The sequence below is a fragment of the Temnothorax nylanderi genome, unplaced genomic scaffold (genome assembly GCF_030848795.1).
Source record: "Temnothorax nylanderi isolate EJ_2023f unplaced genomic scaffold, tnyl_v1.0 TNYL_tig0098_pilon, whole genome shotgun sequence".
Taxonomy (NCBI): domain Eukaryota; kingdom Metazoa; phylum Arthropoda; class Insecta; order Hymenoptera; family Formicidae; genus Temnothorax; species Temnothorax nylanderi.
The window spans coordinates 654,869-682,568 of record NW_027249160.1 but is presented as its reverse complement, the minus strand read 5'-3'; the positions used below and the strand labels follow the sequence as shown (position 1 = coordinate 682,568).

General features: G+C 42.2%; 1 protein-coding gene and 1 long non-coding RNA gene across 2 annotated transcripts in view; both read left to right on the top strand.

Moving 5' to 3' along the window:
- The window catches only part of LOC139775395 (uncharacterized), a 57,139-nt gene that overhangs the window by 17,668 nt on the left and 11,771 nt on the right, over window positions 1-27,700 (top strand). The window contains exon 2 of the long non-coding RNA XR_011718822.1: window positions 17,576-17,785. This is a non-coding gene — a long non-coding RNA (uncharacterized lncRNA). The remainder of the gene's footprint in view (window positions 1-17,575; window positions 17,786-27,700) is intronic.
- On the top strand, window positions 8,537-9,698 carry LOC139775401 (uncharacterized). Its single transcript, XM_071711332.1, has 3 exons — window positions 8,537-8,811; window positions 9,105-9,284; window positions 9,487-9,698. Exons 1-3 carry the CDS (start codon window positions 8,538-8,540, stop codon window positions 9,696-9,698), a joined length of 666 nt encoding a protein of 221 aa, XP_071567433.1. The 5' UTR covers window position 8,537.

Sequence of the window (27,700 nt, the reverse complement as noted above, 5' to 3'; positions counted from 1 at the left end):
GTTTTATTTATTAATTTTATAAAGGTGGATAAGACGTTAGTTATTTTAATGCAACGAAGATGCAAATACTTATCGAAAAGATGCCAACACTGCGAAATAGGACATTGACGTCTTTTTTTTTATCGCAGGAGAAATCTTCAACTACTGGGATCCCGGTTGCCCGGTTTACCCAGTAGCCCCCGAGGGGGAAAACCCCCCCGCCTCCGGGGAGAGGCGGAGGGAGTGCCGGATTCCATGCATGCACATCGCCCACGATACTGCATGCATGGCCTACCGGCTAAAACTCCTGCGGATGTCCCTCTCAGCGTTTGCAAGAGGGGAACCCCGGAAAACGCGCTGATTCTTCCGGGGCCCCCCAGCGCTTAGCCCGATCTGGGCACCAGCCCGGGAAACGCCAAGGCGTTTCCCTCGCTCGGATCGAGCTGCTTCCTAGGTGTTGCGGCGGGATGGGGGGACATCCGCCCAGACCCGCCGCCCTTCTAGCAGGGGTGGTTTGTGCTGCGGACGCGCGGTAACCCCACCCGCACGCCCGCACCACCCCTGCAGTCCTCCCCTTGAAGTTCTTAGGTGGAGGACCAATATCATAGGTGGCCGCCGACCGCTGATTGCTGGCGGTGGCAACCTTCTTCCCGTCCCGAAGGGGGGAGGGGGGAAGGTACTTTCTGTGCGCGTCACTATCAGCCGCGTCCTCCCCCCCCGGGGCTGTCATGCGCCGTCTCCCCTCGCGGTCGAAGCAGCGACGGGGGGGCCGTTTCCAGGCCCGCGACGCCGTCGCCGTGGTGGTGGCGGCGGCTCGCGGCGCGGCCCAACCCCGTCGCTACCCTCGCTGTCGCTAGGAGGGGGAGCTTCCCTCCTCCTAATGCGTTCGGCTGCCTCCTTCTGCGACATAACCTCTTTCTGCGAACGCTCTCCACTTAATCTGACCTGCTACCCCCTCGGTCACCGCAGCCACTATGGCCGAGAGGGAGAGGTCCTCTCCTACGCTCGCCCGGAGGACACGGCGCCGTTTCTCCCACGCTGAGCAATGCTCCAGCGTGTGCTGCGCCGTGTCTGCCTCCTCCGGGCAGTGATGGCAGCGCGTGGTGCGCTCTTTCCCGATCCGGCACAGGGAGTCACCAAAGCACCCATGCCGGGTGATCACCTGTGCCGTGTGGAACGTAAGGCCTCTTTCCTTACGTTCCACCCACTCCCCAAGGACTGGCCGGATGGCCTCCCTGACCCTCCTGCCCCCTAACCGGGGAATCGCGAGGAAATCCTCCCACTCGCGTAGGAGGATCGCTTTGGCCTGGCGCCCTCTTGGCCCTCGCCGTTATGATGCCCCCCCTGTCCCTGATCGCCTTGATCCGTGTATATACACGGGCGTGTGACTTGGCGATCAGGTGAATCGAAGGGATCCCGGCGAGGGTGGTCGCACCCATGTGGGAAACTTTCGTCCCGTCCACCTAGAGCCCCCTGGCGGCGCCCCCCCGCAGGGCGATCATAAAACAACGTTGCGTTGGGGCCACCTTCAGGCCCAGTGCCCGGATGGCGCGCACCACGCTGGCGGCCGCTACATTGGCCAGCCTAACTGCCTCCTGCCAGCCCTCCCCGCCGACCCCCAGGAATATGTCATCGGCATATCCCGAGAGCCAGCAACTCCTGGGGAGGGCTATCCCGAGGACCAGGTCATAGGCAATGATCCATAGCAGGAGTCCCAACACCGACCCCTGCGGAATACCGCACTCCATGAGCCTGATCCTCAGGACCCCGTCTCGGTCCGTGTACGTTAATCCCCTGTCCCGGAAATAGTCTGATGACCATAATCAGGTAGGGAGGGATGCCGAACCTCACCAGCGCCCTCCCTATTATCTCCCAGGGGAGGGAGTTGAAGGCATTGATAACGTCAAATGACATTCTCAGTGCCACTCCCCCCTCAATTTCGGCCCCCATGCGGGAGATGACGCGTCTAATCGCGTCCACGGTAGATTTCCCGGCACGGAAGCTGAATTGGTCATCAGAGAGCCCTCTACCTTATCTCCGGACCAGGTGCTGGACTAGGCGCTCGGCAATGATTCTCTCAAAGATTTTGTCCACCTCGTCCAGCAGGCACACGGGCCTGTACGCGGACGGGGAGTCCGCGGGCTTACCCGCCTTTGGCAGGAGGACTAGGCCTCTTTCCATCTTTTGGGGAACCGGCCGGTGCGTAGACATTCGGTGAATAATTCTCGCATCCATCCGGCCAGCACCCCCGCGGCCAAGGTCCAGACCTTACCTGGAATCCCGTCGGGGCCAAAGGCCAGGGGCTTTCCGCCTCTTGACCCCGCGGATGGCCCTCGCCACTTCCTCTTCACTGACCCCCAGGTCCTCGTTCCATTCCGGAGGACTAATCTCCGGAAAGAGGACCTCTCCTCCTCTGTCGGCGGGGAACAGTGTTTCAACCACCCCGCCGACAAATTGGGGGTCTAGTGATTCCGTCAGCGGGGGCGTCCATGGCTTGAGCTTGTCCAAGACAAGCTTGTCCTTCCAGGACTTTTCCTTGGCCGCGAAGATTGCTCGGGAGAGATCCTGGCGGGTAGCACGCCTCCCCCGCCTCCCTCTCGTCCAGGGCACCGCGTCCAGCGCGTGCCCTGAGCCAACATCTATACGCGTGGACGGACGAGCGCCGAAATTCGGCGATCTCGTCCGTCCACCAGTAGGCGGCGCGTCGGGGGAGAAGAGAGCGGACGCGGGGCATTGCCACGTCGCATGCTCGCGACGCGGCCTCCACCAGTCGATCCGCCTCCGCGTCCACGTTGCCAATCCCCCCGACAGCTGCGTCGCCCCTCATCCTCCCCCACGTAAGAACCAGGAACGCCGCCTGGAGGCGGTCCTGGTCCAACTTCTCTAGGGCCCATTTCCGTCGCGTTTTCTCCGCGGTTCGGCGGCGGGTAAGCACTGCCGGAGGGGCGGCCCGGACCATCATCTCTATGTATTGATGGTCCGACAAGGACTCCAGGTCTGTGGCCACCCTCCAGTCGTGTATCTCGCGCGCGGCAGGGGGGGTCGCCCAGGTGAGATCGATCACCGAGGCCCCCTGCCGGCGCACACATGTGCTTTCTCGGCCCGTGTTTATGAGGCACAGGCCGAGCCCCGCCGCCCACCCCTTCAAGACTCTGCCCCTCGCGTTTGTGAGCGGGGAACCCCACAGCGAAGACTTCGCGTTGAAGTCCCCCGCCACAATGAACCGGCCAGTGGGACACCTGCGGACACAACCCTCAATGTCCAGTAGTGTCCGCTCAAATCTGGCCAGGTTCCAGCTTAGAGGGGTGTATACTCCACGGAGATGGGCTCTCAATGCACCGCCACGAAACCCACCCCGGCCTCACCACGAGTGCACGGGGGGGCCCGTGGCAGCGCCCTTTATGTGATAGCGGCGGAGCCGCTACGGTCTTTGGCTTAGCAGGGGTGGACTGCTGGGACTCTGTAGGGCTCCGCCACTGCCCCCAAACCACACCCGCGCTCTGCCATCGTGTGGATGAACAGATCCTGGGCCGCGCGGGCGTGGTTTAGGTTCGCCTGAAGGATCCCTAGAGACATAGACTACCTAGTCTGTCTCCATGGGGCCCTTTACCGCCTCCCTCTCCAAGGCCGCCGGAGTGGCTTCCTCCTCAGTGGGCCCGCCAGGGGGCTGGTCGTTGTTCGGTGGGTCCGCCCATCCCACCGAACTTTCCCCTGTCGCGAATTCTGCGAAATCCACGAGGATGGAGCCGGCGAGAGCGTTCACCGCGGCGACCTCACTGGTCATGCCGGCCGCCTCCGCTTCCGCTCCACCCACCCTCATCTCGACCTCTTCCACAGCCGTCCCTATCTCTCAATCTCGACAGAGACCGGGACGGTTCCCGGTTATTCGGGGACCCGTTCCACGGTTTGTCGCCCCTGTCGGGGGCTTCGAGGATTTTTCGCCACCTTTCTTCAGGGTGGCGACTACGTTCCTTTTCCTTCCCTTACCACCGGAGCAGGATTTGCTCCCGATCCGGTGGCGGGGCGGCCCGCACGCTCGCAGACCACGCATCTTGGCGCGGCCGCGCACGAGCGGGCCTGATGTCCCGTCTCACCGCTACAACAACCGGTGCGGTCCACCTCGTTGCTACAGGTGGCTCGAGTGTGACCCACCTCGAGGCACCTGTAGCACTGGAGAGGGCGCTTCTCGAGTAACTCGACCCGCGCCCTCACCCAGCCAACGCCAATGTAATTATCCTTGGAAATCACACTGGCCACCGCGGGCATCTCACAAAGAACGTGTTGAGCCCGTTGGGCGCCCGCCGCGGCGGCCCCACCGTTATGCTGGAGTCACACCACCTTTAGCGGCCAGCGTCTCTCTCAGCTCTTTCTCCAGTACAGAGTCATCCAGTCCGCTGAGCCTCAGCTCAGCGGACATCGTCGGACCCCCTCTTTGCCGGCAAATAACTCCGACATTTTGCCGGCTAGGACGTCCGCCCTGACGCCACAGTCCGGCCCCGCCACCTCTATACTGAGGGCCTTGGTAGCCGTCCTCTTAAGGCTCCTGGGCAGTGATGCAAGTTCTGGCTACGAGCACCCACGGTGCTCTTGGAGTGGGGGAACGCCACTACAAGCGCGCGCCGTGTCCGTGTGACGCTCCGCGCTCGGCTCTGCTCGGGTCTTAGAGACGAGCAGACATATCTCCTTTCCACCAAGGCAGCCATGAGGCGACGCGCGACGCGTTCCGCGTTTCTGTTACGTTGCTTCCGTAATGCTGTTTTAAATGCTAGATTTTACAGATGTATTTTCCAATAACTCTCGTCAGTCGCTAAATGTATCTCAGATATATTAAAATAATACTTTTCTAACTTCTTCATATGTTTAATATAAATTTCTTCCCAATAATTCCCTATAATTGTATATAATTATTAGACATGTATAAAATATTTTTCCTTATAAAATAAGAGAATAAATATAATTTAACAAATAATATACATAAATCTTGTAACATATTTATTTTGGTCGTAGTTAACTTATATTAATATAAGTTTACTATATAATAATATGATGCATATTATTATATCATACATGTTAATGACGTACAGAAATGAATAATATTAAAGACACATAATATTACATTGTAATAATAGAATATATATATATATATATATGTTTTACAAATAATTGCTATTGCAAATTTAAAAAATGCATTTTCTGCTGTGAAATTAGAATTTGCGTGTTATTTGCGTATATTAAATGTAATGTATAATTTATTATTATTAAAAGTGGTCTTCCACACTACCCATGAGGTGCCACTAATAAAGCGCGTTAGGTTTTTTTACGTGGACCTTCGCCTGTAGCCCTATCATACCACATTTTAATATATTGAAAATTTTACTTGGTATGCTTAAGAAGATATGATGTCCAACACACAAGGTGTATCCGACAGTTTTTTACACATGTATTTTTTATAGATTTGATGTCCAACACACAGGGTGTGTCCGACAGTTTTTTACACATGTATTTTTTATAGATTTGATGTCCAACACACAGGGTGTGTTCGACAGTTTTTTACACATGTATTTTTTATAAACGTAATGTCCGACATACAGGGTGTGTCCGACAGCATTTTAACACATCTATTTTTTATAGATTTGATGTCCAACACACAGGGTGTGTCCGACAGTTTTTTTACACATGTATTTTTTATAGATTTGATGTCCAACACACAGGGTGTGTCCGACAGTTTTTTACACATGTATTTTTTATAGATTTGATGTCCAACACACAGGGTGTGTCCGACAGTTTTTTACACATGTATTTTTTATAGATTTGATGTCCAACACACAGGGTGTGTTCGACAGTTTTTTACACATGTATTTTTTATAGATTTGATGTCCAACACACAGGGTGTGTCCGACAGTTTTTTACACATGTATTTTTTATAGATTTGATGTCCAACACACAGGGCGTGTCCGACAGTTTTTTACACATGTATTTTTTATAGATTTGATGTCCAACACACAGGGTGTGTCCGACAGTTTTTTACACATGTATTTTTTATAGATTTGATGTCCAACACACAGAGTGTGTCCGACAGTTTTTTACACATGTATTTTTTATTTTAAGGCATTGTGTTATATTCTATGATACAGTAGACGAGCAGGGACTAGTAATTTCATTTTCATTTGCAGCATATAATGTTAAATTACTTTTTCGTTTTCTGGGATTTGCAGCATATAATTTGTCCGTTGACATTAAAGATAAATGTTTTTCAGTAATTGTTATGTCTGCAGCAGTTTCCTTTCTCGCTTTCAATGCTGATTTAACAACACAAGAAGCATTGACACTAGCAGACGACAGTTTATTGCGTTTTTTTGTTTTTAAATCTGGCAAAATTGAAAAAACTCTTTCTGCTTCGGCATTTGAATTTGGCATCGATCTAACTGCATTTAAAAGAGACTTTAAATTGGGATACTGATGAGAACATTGAAAAATTTGTTTCCACATATCATCAAAATTTAGTCTTGCAAGATTATCTTTTTCTATTTCTGTAATATCTTGATATAAAGCAAACCATTCTTTCTTCAAACCGTTGTCATCAAATTCACTAATAGTTTGAGCAACAGAAGAGACATCATTAAACGAAGTTTCTCTGTTAACATCACGTAAAGCTGTCTCCGATTCGAAAACTTTTAATTTTGATAAAAATTTGTCGTTAATTGGCAATCTTTTGCAAATATCTTGGGCAGTAGTTATGTAAAATTTTAAACAATTTTCCCGAACATTTACAACTACATCTATATGCCCTTGTATAACTATTTGATTAAGATAATTTTCACATTCAGGTCCTACATTTATTTCATTTAAGGATTTTTGATTTTCTTTGTTACAAAAATCAAAATTATTATTTACATTATTTAAAACGTTAGATTTTATAAAATGTTTACAGATTATAATTAGGAACTGAAGTGATTTTGGCTGTAATAATTGAATTCTTGTTTCGTTACTTTGAAAGAATGCATTAAAAGAATTAAAAAAATTTAAAATATATTTTAAAAATAATAAGTATGCTTTTACATCAAGATTTTGCATTACAGATAATAAATATTCGCCAGACTTTGTCTTTTCACTCATTACTATTTCTCTTAAAAAAAGCTCAATAGTACTCCAAAATTCAATAAGTCTCTCAATACATGAATGGCGAGAAAGCCATCGTGTCTCGGACAACTTTAAAATTTTGCAGTTTCTTTTCTGAAAACATTCAATAAATTCTTCAAAAATAGCAGATCGTTTTGGGCTACTGTTAATATAATTTGCTATTTTTTTTACAAATTCCTCACAATACTCTGGAATTTTACTACATGCAGCATGTGCAATTAACGCAGCGGAATGGCATGGGCATGGTAATGTTAATAATTTTGTACACTTTTCTTCAAGTTTTTTTTTAAAGGATATATATTTGCCCAACATAACGGATGCATTGTCGCTTGACAAAGCTACAATATTTGAATATGGAATTTGTAATTCCAACATTTCATTGTTAAATGCTTCAAATAATTTTTCCGCGCTACTATTTTTTGCATCAATATTAATTAATTTAACTAATTGTGAGCGAGTATCTAATGTTTTAGGCTCGACATATCGAACAAGAAATGTCATCCATTTCTGATTAGAAATGTCCGACGTTTCATCAATAAAAATACAAAATTTTGTATTTTGAATAATATTAACAATACGATCCGTTTCAATTGGACACAACACATTAGAAACAATTTTTTGACATTTAGTCCGACTCATTGTCATGTCTTGCAACGTTTTAGAATCTTTTATTACTTTTTTAAAAAATGTGAGATTTTGTTGCGCAGTTTGATACGGAAGGCTTTTTTCAGTAATAAAGGCAGCATATTTAATTTCTGTCACCTTTTTTTGCTCTTTGTACGACAAAAGTGATTTATTGATTGCACTAACATTTTCGTCACTTTTTTTTCCTTTATTTTTTTGTTTAGCAATTGTTGAATGCTTAACGGAATCTGCATGACGATAGATATGACACAACTTAGCAAATATATATTTTTCACAAAAAGAGCAAAAACATATTGTTTTATCATGTGATGCCTCACGCAACCACGGTTGGAATTGCTCAATTTCTAACCATTGTTGTCGAAATGTTCGTATATCATCAGTATTTTTTTTTAAGATAGTATTACTGTCAGTTACAGTATCATTATTTAATACTTCAGGTGTGGATTTTTTAATGTTATTTATGTGACACGCAGAATCCGCATGTCTTGCAATACGCGTGTTGCAAGAAAAATCTTTCTTACATATTATACAATAAAATAAACTATCATTAAGAGGAACTTTCCGTATCCAACTTTTACATTTATCATCGTTAAGCCAAGCTTCTGAAAAGCTTCGCTTATATTTTTTTTTGGTTAAATCGCTCATTTTAATATCTATGTATGTATATATATATGTATATAAAATATATATTATATATAAAAACTTACACAGTCTATTTCAGCTTCATGCAATGATATTGATTGCAAGATTTCAATTCAATAAGCGTGATTATTATGCTTTTGACACTATGTCGAAGTGAAGACGCAGCTCACTTATACACGAATGCTTCGAGCGCACACACGTATATACTTTCTTTCTGTGAGCGTATCTCTAAGTCAACTGTTTTTCTGGTAAGCCGCGTCTCCACTTTAGAAGAAAATAAAAGAGAAACCATGTACAACGCGCAACGCGATTGTTTACGCGTGGCGGCGCGGCGTGGACCACGAAGCGATTTCTACTATTTTGGTTTCGACATGCAAAAGGAGAACATGGCAGACAATTCGTCCCGTAAGTAATCATTATATTTCAATGTTTCTGTCTACTATCAAGCCACGTTATAGTATAATTAATACCACAAACTTGAGTTAATAAAATATAATAATTAAAAACGTAACGTAATATTAAACGTAATATTAAACGTAATATTAAACGTAATTTTTTAAATTTGCACTTGTTGATCAATAAAGCCCGTGAAGATTTATATTGAAGATGGTTTGATAATAGGCAGAAGCGTTTTTATAATTTTGTTCATAGCTTTGAGATATATTTATTAATTGTTGATTATACAATTATTTGTACAGAAAACGTAAATCAGCCAAAGCGAAACGTCGCCAAAATTTTGGAGGAAATGCAGCGAAAGCTGGATTTCCTTTACCAGCAGCAGCAGCAGGGTCAGGGACAGGGGCAGGAGCAGGAGCAGGAGCAGGAGCAGGAGCAGCAGCAGCAACAACAACAGCAGCAGCAGCCGCCAGTTAATGAAGGTACAATATTTAATTAAAAATAAATAAATTAGCGTTTTTGTCTAATAGAACTTTCCTTAATATTGCTTGATCTTGGTCATTTTATTATATGATAAATATTATTTATAAGTTTCATAATTAATGTATAATACATAATAATATTAATTTTAATATGTATATTATTTTATTTCACTAATAATGTTTATTTACATTTATTTTTTAGTAAAACGGAAAAGAGGAGCGGGTGCGGGTAAAGCCCGCGCCAAATGGTACCGGCAGCGGGGTGGCCGAGGTGGTAGAGGTGGCCAAGGTGGCCGAGGTGGCCGAGGTGGCCGGGGTGGCCAAGGTAGCTGGGGTGACCGGAGTGGCTGGGGTGGCCGGGGTGGCCGGGGTGGCCGAGGAGGCCGTACTTGCAATTTTTATATCAATTTTTAAAAAATAAAAAAAATTTATTATATATTGATTTTATTTTTATCTTAAATCCTTTTCCCCTACCAATACATTCCATATATACAAGATGTTGTCCTAAAACGATTTGTATCTGTTCTGAATCTTAAAATGATCTACTTAGGATTCTCTTCAAATTCTTTTTTCAAACGATTTTTTATTAACAATGTAAATTATTACAACTCAACATTTTCAGTTTTTATTTAATTGCAACAGTAATTATGTGTGTGTGTCTTCTTTAGTAGTATACCAAGTAATAAAATTTTCAATATATTAAAATGTGGTATGATAGGGCTACAGGCGAAGGTCCACGTAAAAAAACCTAACGCGCTTTATTAGTGGCACCTCATGGGTAGTGTGGAAGACCACTTTTAATAATAATAAATTATACATTACATTTAATATACGCAAATAACACGCAAATTCTAATTTCACAGCAGAAAATGCATTTTTTAAATTTGCAATAGCAATTATTTGTAAAACATATATATATATATATATATTCTATTATTATAATGTAATATTATGTGTCTTTAATATTATTCATTTCTGTACGTCATTAACATGTATGATATAATAATATGCATCATATTATTATATAGTAAACTTATATTAATATAAGTTAACTACGACCAAAATAAATATGTTACAAGATTTATGTATATTATTTGTTAAATTATATTTATTCTCTTATTTTATAAGGAAAAATATTTTATACATGTCTAATAATTATATACAATTATAGGGAATTATTGGGAAGAAATTTATATTAAACATATGAAGAAGTTAGAAAAGTATTATTTTAATATATCTGAGATACATTTAGCGACTGACGAGAGTTATTGGAAAATACATCTGTAAAATCTAGCATTTAAAACAGCATTACGGAAGCAACGTAACAGAAACGCGGAACGCGTCGCGCGTCGCCTCATGGCTGCCTTGGTGGAAAGGAGATATGTCTGCTCGTCTCTAAGACCCGAGCAGAGCCGAGCGCGGAGCGTCACACGGACACGGCGCGCGCTTGTAGTGGCGTTCCCCCACTCCAAGAGCACCGTGGGTGCTCGTAGCCAGAACTTGCATCACTGCTCCTGGGTAGTCACCGCGGCCATATTGGATTCTTACTATCGAGGCGAGGAAAACACCCAATTTTGTTGTGCGTGCCATTTTCAAATAAAAAGACATTTCAATAAAACATCACTATAGATTGTTTCAGAACACTTCCGAAATTGGCCGAAAACTACCCTTTTCCCTCGACAATAAACAAACAGCCATAAAACAAAGCCTAAACATACGGGAAAAACAGCCCTTTAACGACTATCGAAAGGAGGTGAAAACGTTCCTTCCGCGTGCAAATCTTACTTTTCGGCCAATTTTACGACTTTCACGAATACGTTAAACGTTAGAGCACAAGCACAGAGCGAATAATAAAGAAATAGCACGCACAACAAAATAGGTTGTCAACATGTCACAAAGGACAGAATTCTCCATTGGAGAGGGTTCTGATTTCTGCCGCGACGGTACGTCGCCACCGTCAACGCAGAGTTCTCGGCTGAGGGACCAGGAGCCTTAACGCTGAGGGGGCCGTCGATCTCCAGTTCGGGGAGATTGATACGCCGTCTCGCCAGCAGCATTAACTCCCCATACATCCCTTCCGGGCACGCAAGAGTGACCGCGGCGGTTTTCGGCACTTTACGCCTTTTCGGTTTGCCCGGTTGTGGGACCGACGACGGGCTCCCTTTTCCGGTCTTAGCGCCGGATCCTGCCCCGGCCCCCTTCTTACCTGTCGCTGTCGACGCGACAGCGGCACGCCCCGTGGGGGGAGTCTCCGTTTTACCCTCCTTCCTCGTCTTACTCCCGGCCCCGCCAGCAACCGCCATCGCGTACAACTTGACGGTCGTCTTGGCGGGGGGAGGGGCGCGGGCAAGGGGTTTCGGGGTTGCGGGCTCTTCTTGCCCCCCCGGTTTCTCCGCCCGCACCCCCCTTCAAAGTGACCCCTCCTTTCGTTTCGACCGCCGGGAGTTTGACGGCCTTCTTCCCCTTCGTCTTGGCGGGGACGACGGACTATTCGGTCCCCGGGGCCGCAGAGGAGGGGGGTCTCGTTCCTTCCACCGGCGCCGGGGTCGCAGGACCGGATGCTGTTGGGAGAGCTTTCTCCAGCATCCGGTCCATCTCCTCCATTATCCTACTTTTGTAGGAGGCCGCTATTTATCAAACAGCCGGAGCATTTGTTCTTTCAGGCCCTCGGCAGCCTGGGGGACTCGCTCCGGCTGTTTTGTTGCTGCTGCGGCGGTCGCCCCGCCACCAGGCGCGTTCTTACTCTTGAGGGGCACGGCCCTCTCCAGGAGGACCCGCTTCCCCTGGACGGGCAGCCTATGCACGGGTGGCATCCCATCCCTTACGAGCTCTTCCACGCATTGATCGTAAGAGCTCTCCTCCACGGTCTCCTCGATCTCCACCTCCATGGGCGTCTGCCTCTGGAGGGAGCCCATCGCTTCCCTCATAGAGGACCGGGTGGTCGACCTCTTCAACGATGGCCGGTCCTCCTACGAGGAGGAAGAGCATGCTACTCTCCCCCTCTTGATCGCGCCTCTGTCCCGAGGGGCCGACTCCCCAACTTGGGATCCCTCTTTATCCCGCAATTGCTGCAGCTGTTGCTGCATCTCTTGCATTTGGGATTGCAGCAGTGCATGCTGCGCCTGCTGCTCCCTCAATCTCTTGATCTCCTCCTCTTGGGAGGATTTTGGATACACCTTTCTTCTTATTAGAGCCTGTTCTCACGAGGCGGTTTTGACGCGCAGTTGCGCTGCCGCGCGTGGCCGCGCGTTATCGCGAGGCGAGGTGCGACAACGCGCGGCTTGTGTAAACGTTAACGCGCGGCAGCAATCGCGCGGCAACCGAGCGGCAGAAACACTGAGCGCAGTACGCACACTTACATATATCGATATATCGACTCGAATGGATTTACTCGCTAGGTTGATAATATACTCGCAACCGCGTAAAGATACACGGTCTTGCTTCGCGTGTACTTGACGTGAGACACTACCGTGTCTCTTGATATCTTTCTATCCTGGCCGATAAGTCATAAGTCATATATATCGATCTGATTTACCTGCTGGATCGATAATAACACGCGCACGGTTTATCATCAAAAGCGATATTAGCGCCGCATAGTGTCGAAAAAGTGAAAGGGACACGGCGACGACGATAATAACGACGTATCTTAATCGAAATATTTACATTTTGGACTTTGCATCGTAATATCTCCGCTCGTAGGGCACATAGAGGAAAAATAAAAACACTTATTATATAAATCGACTCTAAGCTATCGATTGAGCCTACTCAGAATCTGATCCGTTCAGTCATTATCGAGATCTCAAAATGTCGGGTAGGGGAGACCGGGGCTAGACCGTTAGTTTTTTTTTGGTGCCGATTTTTAACAACAAAATAAATAATTAAATTAAAAAGATCTCTTGGTTAATTGCCAAGTTAACAAAAAAGTCATATAATTGATGACGTAAAGAAATATCTGTCACACAGTTATGGAACATTTTATTTAGTAAAATTATATACCAAAAAATATGACGAGTATTATAATCCAGAGAAAATTCACGAAATAACAATTATTTAATATTTATTTATTCTACTTAATATTCAATTAATATTAATAACTTAATAACATTAATAACTTTTTGTCCATCATTGTCGTTTATATGTATGAGTAAAATATTCATTGCAAATCAATCATTATACTGTTCACGATACTGTTAAATTTTGAGCAGCGAAATCTGCAATATTACACACATATTCCGGTCACCTTCTTTCAATATTCATCTTGCAATATGCATTGAGAGCAAATTACACTTTATATTACGCATAGGGGAGACCGGGGGTAAACCGTCCGTTTTTTTCGGTACCGATTTTTAACAACAAAATAAATAATTGTAGTTAAATGTGGTATACCACTGTAAAGAGTGAACCTTTAGCTACAAAATTTATACAGGAAATTTTTATCTACGTCGCTTTGTTTAACCGGTATAGAGCAAAAACGACAACGGTGCAAAAATTGAAATCTCAAAAATGCCGGGGTTGAACCGCCACCCCCTCGGGGTTAATCCGTTACACTTCATTTTCAATGCATATACGTACAGTGAGGAGCATAAATGAGTTCCGTTACCCGGTGAGCTACGGTGCAGAGCGGTGCAGATGAGCGCGCTACCTCTAGGTCGGTTACCGACCTACTTACAGCCACGGTCGATAAAAGGTTCAAATACAGAACCGCGAACGCGTAAAAATGGTCAGTCACGCTGTATTGCTCGCGCGTGCATTTGATTAAAAGAACATATTTAATACAATTTGATACACACAATTAATATTTATTACATACAATATAACAATCATAGGTGATTATGTAATTATAATTGTATTATGCATCTGGAACTATTATTCCACCGACTAAGTATGTGTTTACTGGAATAATATAATTATAGATAATATGATAATTATAATTACAACATAATTACCTATAATTATTCTATTGTATATGAAAAATTGTTTCGCAATATTTTATAATTTTTACGATGTCGTATTATTTTCAGTATCTTATTTATAAGTAAATAAAATATTAAAATTAAAAGCCAAGTAATGTTACATCTAATCCTGAAAAATGATAGGATACATTTTAATAATTGTTTTTTAAGAGAAAAATATAAAAATTTATTAAAAATTTTTATGCGAAACATTATTAAAAAATAATTGTTTTACCTATTCCATAAAACAATTTAGGCACGTGAATACAGAGGTTAACCAAATCGTAAACTCCCCAACAGCACATCACATTGTCAACGCGGGCAACCACGGGGAACACGCGTGACGGCGTTCCGGTGCCATAGGATCAGCGCGGACCCTCGAGCAACCTAACCAAGCCGCGTTTCTCGCGGGTGAGCGATAAATAGCGACAGGGGGGTTAGAAAAGCTCGCGGTGGAGCGTGACCATTTTACCGACTCGACGGCGTCCTCGCGCCGATTCCTCGACGCGCCGACGACGACGACGACGACGGCCACGACCACCACGACGACGACGGCCACGACCACCACCACGACGACGACGACGACGACGACGACGACGACGACGACCACCACCGACACCACCACCACTACAACGGCGGCGACAATGACGCCGAGACGATGCGGCGAACGCTGGACGATGCGGTTGCACGCGCGACTGTCACTGACACAACGACCAACAACGACGATCTACCGCGCGCGCGGCATGTCAACTCTCGCGCGGAAATCGCGGGATCTCAGAGCCGTGCCGTGTCTCGCCGTACCTCGCCGACGTGCCGTGAGCGCGAGCGATCTCGAAAACAACGGTCCGCCATCTTTTCGGTCGGCCAAAACACCCGTTTTGCGACGATACGTGCGTACCATTTTTCTCCTACACAAACTGACACTGACGCACGTGCAAGGGAAGACAGAATCACGCCGCTCGAGGGAAACCTAACCTGAAATCGCCGTGAGCTGAAGTCGTGCGCCCGGCGCGCCACAGTGACGAGACTAGCGGACCAGCCCCGGGTGCTTACTAGCGGATAAGCCCCAAACATAAGTTTCAGGTTTGATCGCCCACGAAATATTAGACATTAACGATAATGAAAAAACTACACTGGATTCGTGTTCAGCATGCATTACTCTTTATAATCACGTACCTCGAGATTTGGAGAGCAAATATTATTGCAGATATTACAATATTTCCACGCGCAGAAAATTTCACTTTCACCTTCCGAAAACACGTTTGCCCTCGTAAAAATCGTAACACGGCAGGTAACCTGCCGAAACTCCGTTGGTCACATGGGTACCATAAGCAGCGTTTACAATGTTAATAGCGAGTTCGCACAATATACAGGTTCCGAGATATTTGATTTAGCGCATTTACCCCGGTAGCGGTCTAGCCCCGGTCTCCCCTACTTGCAACTCGTCGCGTCGCGTAAAAGAATCACGGTGCGGTCTCGCTTAGCGTGTACTTGGCGCGAGACACTACCGTGTCTCTTGAAATAACTTTTGAATAAAATTTTAAAGTAGGGGAAACCGGGGCCTAACCGTCGCTGGGGTTGAACCGTCAAATCAAATATCTCGGAACCTGTATATTGTGCGAACTCGCTATTAACATTGTAAACGCTGCTTATGGTACCCATGTGACCAACGGTGTTTCGGCAGGTTACCTGCCGTGTTATGATTTTTACGAGGGCAAACGTGTTTTCGGAAGGTAAAAGTTACATTATCTGCGCGTGAAAATTTTGTAATATCTGCAATAATATTTGCTCTCCAAATCTCGAGGTACGTGATTATAAAGAGTAATGCATGCTGAACACGAATCCAGTGTAGTTTTTTCATTATCTTTGATGTCTAATATTTCGTGGGCGATCAAACCTGAAACTTGTGTTTGGGGTTAATCCGTCAGTAAGCAGTCCGGGGGCATTTCCAAGGCATTTCCGGGCATTTCCCAGGCTCACTGCATATGGAATATGGATGAGACGGGAATTACAACCGTTCAGACACCGAATAGAGTCATCGGACGTCGAGGAGTGAAACAAGTCGGGCGAGTGACTTCTGCGGAAAGAGGAACCCTCGTAACTATTTTTTAATAATGTTTCGCATAAAAATTTTAAATAAATTTTTATATTTTTCTCTTAAAAAACAATTATTAAAATGTATCCTATCATTTTTCAGGATTAGATGTACGTATATGTATTGAAAATGCAGTGTGACGGTTAAACCCTTGCATTGTTGAGATTTCAATTTTTCCACCGTTGTCGTTTTTGCTCTATACTGGTTAAACAAAGCGACGTAGCTAAAAATGTCCTATATAAATTTTGTAGCTAAAGGTTCACTCTTTACAGTGGTATACCACATTTAACTAAAATTATTTATTTTCTTGTTAAAAATCGGCACCGAAAAAAAACTGACGGTTAGGCCCCGGTCTCCCCTACATAAGAAATTAAATTTTTCAACTTTTGTTACATAGATTAATTCTACTTTGAGTAAAAAATAAGTAAGATATTGTGTTAGATATTAAAAACAATATGTTGTAAATAGGAACAGATTATGAATTAGTTTATAGGATGTGTTTTATTTATTATTTATTATTATCAAGGATTTTCTTTGGCGTACGGCGGTGCCGAACTTATTGTGTCGCAGATCTGACAAATAGATGAACTTTGTCCTGTTTAATTTGTCTGTTTGAATTTTGCTATCTGGAAAGTTTCTCATGACCTCTCACGATTTTTCACATTTATATGAAATAAACATCCGAAAAACCAGACATGCCATAGTACGATGGATAATCGTTGGTCCACGGTTTATTTTTGTTTCTTATCTGAAAGATAATTTTGTTAGGTTTCCGCGAAAAAAGAAATCATAGAGTTCACAGGACGTAACAATAGAATAGAGATTTACTAATAGAAATTAATATGCTTAATATGAATATTATACGAGTAATTAATAGATATTAATTTAAATAAATGGCGAAGGAATGGACTCAGTTCAAACATATTATTGCACTTGTAAAAATGGAGCTTGCACTGTTGGGTGCTGTACATAACTCCTGGCGCATGCAAGCTGGGGAGCTAAAATTATTTTTTCGGGAACACACTTATTAAAACTTACACACTGATGTGCATATCATAGGTGGACGCCACATGGCTCAAATCTGGACACAGTTTTTACATAATTCATAGCATGTCAAGTACAAAAGTTTCTATATTTATTAATCGAATATTGTATATATTAATTGAAACTTAAAATATTGTAGTTAAGTTAATAACAGGTTTTGTATTCTCGTTAACATATATCTACATTTCTTTTTGTTTCAGATTTAAATCTATCCATTGTCATCTGTTTTTACATGTTCCTTATTACCCGCACAGATGATGAAGATTGCACGACGCATGTGTAACTGAAGACAGTTGGAGAACACTGACCTCTTGTTGTTAGGGAAAATAGAGAAGAAAATGTAAGGTCTTATAAAGAGAACGAAGCAAAATTTATTCCCAATTGTGGAGAAAACGGAAGATCAACGTACGGTAAGAAGCATAATTGCGTTAATAACAAGACATTGTGAAAAAATTATTATTTATTTTTACACATAATAAGGTGTAAAAATGAAGGAAATTAGTAGCGAAATCCGTTGGCTACATTATTGCGCATTTAGGCACAGAATTCATTACATGTCATTATATTAACACATGTAATGCGTACACGAATTACGAGGCGTTCATCAAAAGAACGTACAACAAGGGTGAAATGAAATACATTTAACCCTAACTCGCCACATTCCGGTCTTGTGGACCGCTAAACGTTTTTTCGGTTTCCTAGTTTTCACATTTTTTTTTAACAGGTTTAGTTTAAACTTAAATTATTTTCTGGATCAAATATTATCATAAACATTTTATTTAGACTCTGTATTTCTAATTCTTACATTAAAAGCTTAAAAATATTAATTATAATAAAAATGACAATGCGATAAAGTCGGGCGGTCTCACGGACCGGAGTGTGGCAAATTAAAAACTTGAAAATAAGTGTGGCTAACTAGGGTTAAAACGTTTTGCTTGATCATAAAATTCCACGTGATGACTCATTGAAATCTACACGGAACGTTAGTATCTTATTTTTGTCTAAATATCTATACTATAAAACATTATGTATGGTCACAGAATACTGAAACAATTTCGTGATGTTGTAAGTAATTTTCTGTCAAATGTTTCGTGAGATTATTCAATTTTGCGTGAAAGATCGACAAACAGCTGGTACAGCCTTAAAATAATTAAAATAATACACATAACAAGCATTTTCCCGGTAGGCTTCTGTCTTCTGTAAAGTTGGATATACACTTAACGAACGAACAGCGAACGCGAACGTTCGGACATTCGCGTTTGTGTTCATAGGTTGTTTGTTCTTTTTTTCGGTTGCATCAGAATTCGACCAGATTCGGTGTTTTCTGCATGTAACAATTTGATATTTTTGATTATATTTGTTGAATAATGACAACGAACGTTTGCGTTCGCTGTTCGTTCGGTGTTCGTTCGCTAAGTGTATCCTCAGTTTAACAAAGGCATACGCCAGCGATAAGTCATAAAAGGAATGTAGACACTAAATTTAAAAAAATACTTTTGGTTTCAAATTAAAGATCAGTCCTACATTCAGCCCAAAATGGGTGAAGTTCTTTGGAGTGTCACGTCTTTTTTTTCTTTCGCGCGCGAGGCGCAAGACGAGCAGTTCAAAAAATCTCTACCAAATAGAACATTATATGCCATAGCGCTATCTGGGATAGTGTAAGACTTGACTTTTACACACACCCTTTAATATTTACAATTTTGAATTGCGGGCCGTTAAATTGATTAATATTCTCTTCAATAAGCAAGCGACTCGGAATAATGCTGCTTCGAATGAGGCTAATTATTGGCGATCACGAATCAATAATCGCATCAATTACGTGATAAGTTTTCATACTAGTCTCTCGTTATTAGTTTGATGCTTGACTAATTCGTCGCTTACTCTGGAGCGGGGCGAATTAATTGCGGCAATTGTCGTGACGCGTTTCGAATTACATTTGATACTCCATACAGCGGGAAACATGAAAGAGCATTCTCGTAATTCATACAATTTTTACATCATCTTTTATGAGTTTATGAAATAAATAATATATAAATAATATATAAATAATATATTGTTTCGTGCTCGGCCGAGGTGACCTCGGGACACGAATTGAATGCCGGGACCACCCTGACAAGGGCGCGGGGCAAGGTCCTAGAGGAGTTAGCGAGGAGTGGATTTCAGACGCACGCTTTTTGGATTTGATTTACAAGCACAATATATTTCAAGACACGGTATTTACAGAGTTTTCTCGCACTCGCGCGACCGAACGGGCTGAGCATCTGCGGTAGATGTCGGGACGGAAATCTTGCGTTGCTCGTACTTTCTGCGATGGCTTGCGAAATGGAGATCTTGCAGAGCGATTGAATACCGCCCTCGCGATCGGAGATCTTGATCGGAGAACCGACTGCGGTTCGTTTATTCAATTAAATCGGCGGACGAGGGTTTAGCAGCTTCGTCCATAAGGGATACGCGGATCTGCATCCAATCTTCCCGTTTTTCTAATCAAGAGAGTTTTTCTATCGGACGTTTGGGGTGGCAGTGTGGTCTTGTGGTAAAGCGCCAGACTCGTAACCCCGAGGAACCGGTTTCGAGTTCACCTGATCACAGGAATTTTTATATTCCAAACTGCACCCCCCGCACGAGTGGTGCTCGTGCGGAGAAACTGGGCTATCTTTCGGAGGAGACATTAAATTTGAAATTGGTCGTCAAGCTTGGGGAGCTTGGGAGTTTTGGGTCAATAATACTGCTACCACTAGCTGCAATATTAAAAAATATAAAGTATGTTGTGCCAATGGCCCGGAGCGCAGCGGCCGCGGTCACGCTCTTGCATTCCATTGCGTCTACCGGAGAGGCGCAATGACGGCGATTTTCTTGGGACGCTTTTGCTAGGCCGTACAGTAGCGCCACACATCCACTTTCAGGAATTGGAACTACGAGTCACATCCACTTTTCGATACTGTCGATGAATTTGGTTCATGTCCATGCTATGTATATTTCGAAACTGTCGGTCATTTGGTTCGTGTGCACTGCACATGGTTTGCGTCCATGTTAATGGTTCGTCTCCGAACTACTTAGCTGGAAGGGGATATGCTGGCCGCGGCGGCACGCGCCGGATATGCGACGTTGCCACGATGCCACGCATTTCGGGTATCGTATCTCGTGCCTCGCCGACTGCCAAGTCTCGAGTTGGCAAATCGACGATGCGCTACGTTACATTTATAAATATTTATTTACTTAATTATATTTACAATTTTTATATTTATAACTTTTAAATCGGCAGATGAGGGTTTAGCAGCTTCGTCCATAAGGGATACGCGGATCTGCATCCAATCTTCCCGTTTTTCTATCAAGAGCTTTGTCAGCTCAATCTTCGTTTTTTATAAATTTGATTTATAAATTTGATTTTTTATAAATTTGATGACCCTACGGGATCATTTTGTTTTTGAGCCTATGGGCTGGATATTGGCGGATTAATCGCGACAGGTGAGTTTAAGATATGACTTATCTATGACTATCGTATATAAATCCTTGAGGAAAATAGCGGTACTTTATGTGTGTATGTTTCCCTCTCATTAATTTCCTTCTGCTTAAGGGCACAGACAAACGAGATTTTTGTGGACACTTTGTGGCCGTACAGAGAAGCCTATAGGCGTCTATAACGCTTCTCTGTGTTCCTATAGCTATAGGGCTTTAACTATTTTTTCTTTTTTATTGTCCTTTTCTCAGTGTTTGCGAGAAAATAATGTGATTTTCTTATAAAAAATATATAAGTGACGTAAGCACATACCCGAGGGATTATAACTGGATTAAACTGCGCTTAAAATAAGAAAACTGAGCAAAATAGCGAGCTAGAGAGAAAAGGATTATATTTGAGTTTGCAATACCTAGTGCAGGCGTATTGATTCCTACGCAACGCGACTATATCTGAATGTTTTTAAACAATGTTTCGACAAAACGCAATATGCAATTTTTATCGTCCATATCGATCTCGTGCCTCTGGCACAATCGTTAAATGAAGCTCGCCGTTATCTGTCGCGATTTACGTGATCGTTTATTGCCTAGAATTCGAAGTGAATACACGTCAGTCAGGAATAAAATAATAAATATCTGTAATAATCGTGGTCGTTATAGGGGAGACCGGGGCTAAAAGGTCAGTTTTTTTTCGGTGCCGATTTTTAATAACAAAATAAATAATTTTAGTTAAATGTGGTATACCACTGTAAAGAGTGAACCTTTAGCTACAAAATTTATATAGGAAATTTTTGTCTACGTCGCTTTGTTTAACCGGTATAGAGCAAAAACGACAACGGTGGAAAAATTGAAATCTCAAAAATGCCGGGGTTTAAACGTCACACTGCATTTTCAATACATATACGTATATCTAATCCTGAAAAATGATAGGATACATTTTAATAATTGTTTTTTAAGAGAAAAATATAAAAATTTATTTAAAATTTTTATGCGAAACATTATTAAAAAATAGTTACGAGGGTTCCTCTTTCCGCAGAAGTCACTCGCCCGACTTGTTTCACTCCTCGACGTCCGATGACTCTATTCGGTGTCTGAACGGTTGTAATTCCCGTCTCATCCATATTCCATATGCAATGAGCCTGGAAATGCCTTGGAAATGCATCTGGACTGCTTACTGACCGATTAGCCCCAAACACAAGTTTCAGGTTTGATCGCCCACGAAATATTAGACATCAACGATAATGAAAAAACTACACTGGATTCGTGTTCAGCATGCATTACTCTTTATAATCACGTACCTCGAGATTTGGAGAGCAAATATTATTGCAGATATTACAAAATTTCCACGCGCAAAAAATGTCACTTTCACCTTCCGAAAACACGTTTGCCCTCGTAAAAATCATAATACGGCAGGTAACTTGCCGAAACTCCGTTGGTCACATGGGTACCATAAGCAGCGTTTACAATGTTAATAGCGAGTTCACACAATATACAGGTTCCGAGATATTTGATTTGACGCTTCAACCCCGTTGACCTTTTAGCCCCGGTCTCCCCTATTCACAAATATCCTTAAAAAATTAAAACATCTATAAATAATCCCGCGCAGGTACCTAAAGCACCTTTTTCTGTCGTAAATATGATATTAATATTATATTATACAAATATTATATTACATAATTATAAAGATGTTCTGTGTCCTGCCTTTATACTAGGTGCGCAACTAAGTTTCCGGGTTTCACACATAGATGGCATAATAACACATGTACTCGACTTACATGTCTGAAGTTGTCTGAAGTTATAGCTTGGACATCTGTTAACAATAACCAGTCGTTATATAAACACATATCGCAACGCAAAAATATTTTTTCTAACAACGGAGATGTCGAGTTTTGTGCCAAATAAACAGCATTTGCGGGAAGCTTTGCTTTTCTGCTTTAACTTGAAAAAAAAAAAATGCAGCTGAAGCACGTCGTTTGCTTGAGGAGGCCTACGGCGAACATGCACCATCGAAAATTACCTGTAAAGATTGGTTTAAACGCTTCAGAAGTGGCGATTTTGACACTGAGGACAAGGAGCGCTCCGGAAGACCAAAAACAATTGAGGACGCTGATCTGCAAGCGTTATTGGATGAAGATGATACGCAAACACAAGATCAACTTGCGGAGGCATTAAACATGACTCACCAAGGTATTTCCAAACGTTTACATGCCATGGGAAAAATTCAAAAGGAAGGAAAATGGGTGCCGCATGAGTTGACTGAGATACAGATGGAAAATCGAAGAGCCACTTCCGAAATTTTGCTTTTGCGGCATGAAAGAAAGAGTTTTCTTCATCGAATTGTTATTTGCGATGAGAAGTGGATATATTTAGAGAATCCCAAACGCAAAAAATCGTGGCTTTCACCTGGTGAAGAATCAACATCGACGGCACGGCCAAATCGTTTTGGAAAGAAGACAATGCTCTGCGTTTGGTGGGACCAGAAAGTAATCGTGTACTATGAGCTGCTGAAACCGGGCGAAACTGTCAATGGGCATCGCTACCGACAACAACTGATCAATTTAAACCATACATTGCTCGAAAAACGGCCAGAATGGGACACGAGACACGAACGAGTGATATTGCAGCACGACAACGCTCCGTGCCATCGCAGTTCCATCGTCCAGGACACCATCAAAACGCTGAAATGGGATCTGCTACCGCACCCGCCGTATTCGCCAGACCTGGCGCCTTCCGATTATCACTTGTTCCGGTCGATGGCGCATGGCTTGGCTGGGCTACACTTGACCAATTTCGAAGAAGTGCAAAATTGGTTGGATGAATGGTTTCGGTCCAAAGACGCGTCGTTTTATTGTCGCGGTATTCATGTATTGCCAGAGAGATGGCAAAAATGTATAGCTAGCGAGGGACGATACTTTGAATAAACCATTTTTTGTATTTCTCTTGAAATTTTCCATTTTTTATTGATCAAAAAAACCCGGAAACTTAGTTGCGCACCTAGTATTATAATAATACTAATGTATCGCATTTATTTAGCCTATTCTATTCAATATACAATACGGTTTGGACATAAAATATTTATTTTATAGTAAATTTGCAATTCACAATACTTTGGAAGCAACAGTTACAGTGTGATTTTTATTACACTTTTAATAGTTACTACAATGAAAGAGTTAAGTGTAAAAATTAAATTTTATTTTGAAAAACGTAATAAATTCAATAGAAGATAATCAGATTAACAACCCACTTTAGAAACACTTGTAACTTGAAATACTGTGAAAGGAACCACTTAAATACTACGGGGATGACGAACCGTGGGGTCTTTATCTCTGCTGTGACACACACACACACACGCATACTAACACGGGAAATTCGAAGTTGAACTAACGACAAGGAGGAAACAAGGCAGTGATTATCGGCGTATTGTTCGTTATATCGTTCGTCAATCCACCGCGATCAGTCAAATCAGTTTCGCCTGGCACTTCGCGTTTTCCCGAAGCTCCCGAAGCCATCGAGAGGCGCCCGCGGTGCGCAGGCGCGGAAGCTAGAAAACGGCAATTTCAATTAAACAGCCCAAAATAATCCATTTTCTTGATTGTCGGGCTATTCGCAATATAAAAACAGCTTGAAACAGCTTTCTAGCTGCTAACCTGAAAGAAATTTTTAATTTCAATTTTCAATTTTCAACAAAAATTTAAACTCTGAAAGGAAAAGAAAAGAAATCCTACATATATAATTTGTTTATTGGCAGTTAGGGGCGAGCAACAAAATCATATGTTGCATATTCTGGTAGGGCTCGGTCCATAGAATATTTAAATAACAAAAAGACCCGAGCAACAAATTTCTTTACTTAGTTTTTAGATATCGAAGTCGCAGATAACGGTCGATGCGGAGATAAATAATTTGTTTATTTGCAGTTAGGGGCGAGCAACAAAATCATATGTTGCATATTCTGGTAGGGCACGGTCCATAGAATATTTAAATAACAAAAAGACCCGAGCAACAAATTCCTTTACTTAGTTTTTAGACATTGAAGTCGCAGATAACGGTCGTTGCGGAGAAAAATAATTTGTTTATTTGCAGTTAGGGGCGAGCAACAAAATCATATGTTGCATATTCTGGTAGAGCACGGTCCATAGAATATTTAAATAACAAGAAGATCCGAGCAACAAATTCTTTTACTTAGTTTTTAACCATCCAAGTCGTAGATAATGCAGACATTAAAACGAAATATTGACCTTTAATTAATTTTTATTAGAATAGAATTGTTTTTCAAATAATAAAAATTATATCGACACTTTATCCAAATGATTCTGGAGCGATTGGATTAAAAAAAATATTTTTTAGACACTTTCTGCTAATTATACGCTTAATTGATTTTAACCTTTGTTGTGCACACCTCTTCAAAATTACGTATTGTGCACAGGGGGTCTATTAGACCCCAGTCACTTAATTGTTTATTACAGACGTACAATTCGTTATTTTGACTCAAACAAAATTGCTGGCTATTGTTCAAAGCTTCCAAAATAAGGTCTAATAGGTTTCATTAATATCTTGCAACATAAAAGAATTATAAATGATATGTTAACTAAAGAAACCGAAAAATGGACTTTTTTCACTAAAAAATGCATAAAAAATTCAATTTTTAATATTTTTTAATAATTCTTGCGGGATTACTTTCTTGAAATACTACACTTTCAAGGAAAAATATTAGTTTATAGCGGAGTTGAAAAAAGTATATTTATTTAGCTATATGAAGTCACGCGTTTGAGAGTATTGAGTATTATAAGAAATATGGGTTTATTTTCAAAATAATCGTTTTATTGGCAGCTTTTTGAGTTATTATCACACACATAAAAGAAATTACAAGATTACAAGGGATAAATATCAATCTACATAGGCACAGTCAACGCACAAAGGCGATCGATGCTTGAGACACATAGGGCGTTTGCACGATGGACACCCATACTTGGTTTTCGCATCATTTTGTCTCGTGCAAAATGAGCATCGTTGGCGTTTATTGTAATTTTCGATTTCCAGCGTCTCTGGCTTGTCCCTAGTAATGCCCAGTATTCCTGCAATCCCCAATTTTAAATCTTGACGTAGGGTAAATATCGTGTACCTCTCTTGCAGGTGATCTCTTGCTAGGTGAATGTAGATGCGTTCCAAGCAGTATTGGGCTGTGACTTTTGTATTACTATTTTCATTCACAAATTTGCATTGTAGCAAAATTCGAGCATTTACTGCCGCCTGGTCCAACATCCCGAAGAAAATCCTCACTGGCCAGCGATTTGTTTTCCGGGTAACGGTAAAAGCATGGCACAATTTATCGAACGCATCTGTACCGTTCTTAGTTTTGTTATAATGAGTAATTATTGCTGGTTTTCCGTTCGAGTTTACTTGTGACGAATGTATGAATAATGAGGCTACCAGAACAATTTTATTCTTTTTAGGAAAAGAAAAAAAACAAGCTTTCTCTCACTATTATTCACACTATTTACGCACTAATAAGCCAAAAAAACGACAAAATAAAAGTTGAAATTATTCACGAAATTATACGTACTGTGCACATGGGGTCTTTCAGATCCCAAAATTTCGGAACGTCAACTTCTCACTACTGCCAAGAGCAGGTTAAAGCCGGGCGGGCAAAACTATGTATAGGATCTTGAAGTGTTATCCCTAAACTACAGGTAGATGGCAGCACAGGTCCCGATCCGCATTGTACGTATTAGAAAAACGCGTTTGAAAATACGCTGGGGTCTAAAAGACCCAGTGTACACAACAAAGGTTAATTAATTGTGATTATTGTATGGTTTTCCAAACTCTAAAAAGTTTTTTCCAAATATCTCCAAATGATTTCCAAACGATTGGATAAGATAATTTTCAATAATTTTTAATTTGTTTGCCAACTATACGTCGGTACTTTTCTTTCTTGTTTGCAACTTATTAGCTTTCGCTCACTTTTACTCAGTTTCCTCTTGAGTTGTATCGTAAAGTTTCTAGCACTCATCTCGGCACTCGGCACGAGCTTCCAAGTATAGAACCACGGTGCGGTCTCGCTTCGCGTATAGGGGAGAGTTGGATATTACCGAGTCCCTAAGAATTGAAGCGTATATCTAAGCTTAGAAATGTTTCAAAAAAACAAAATGTGCAGTTTTAGATAGGTAATTTATTTGGCTATCCATATATAATAGTAATAATCTTGAGACAGGCTGTTTTCTTTTATTAATTATTACCAATATCGTTACCAGTATTATCGTTAATTATTTTTATAATTTATTAATTATACATATTACAGCCTTCACCCGACGCAGCCGGGTCCGTAGCCGTCGGGGCTCTAAGTTTACAAAAGAAGTATTTACAGGGCGCCAGCCGATTTTTACAAAATTGGCAAAAGGGTACACAACAAAACTCAGGGGTGGATGGTCGGAGGGACCCTCAGATATGACAGAATTAGATTTTCGCTTATTATCAATTCACATATTTAACATCATATGGTTAAATTATATAATTATGACTCAGGCAAGAGAATACAGATTTATTATGATACTCACAGTTGCCGACAGGAACTTCTCGACAAATTCTTATATACTAGGTGCGCAACTAAGTTTCCGGGTTTCACACATAGATGGCACCAATAACACATGTACTCGACTTACATGTCTGAAGTTGTCTGAAGTTATAGCTTGGACATCTGTTAACAATAACCAGTCGTTATATAAACACATATCGCAACGCAAAAATATTTTTTCTAACAACGGAGATGTCGAGTTTTGTGCCAAATAAACAGCATTTGCGGGAAGCTTTGCTTTTCTGCTTTAACTTGAAAAAAAATGCAGCTGAAGCACGTCGTTTGCTTGAGGAGGCCTACGGCG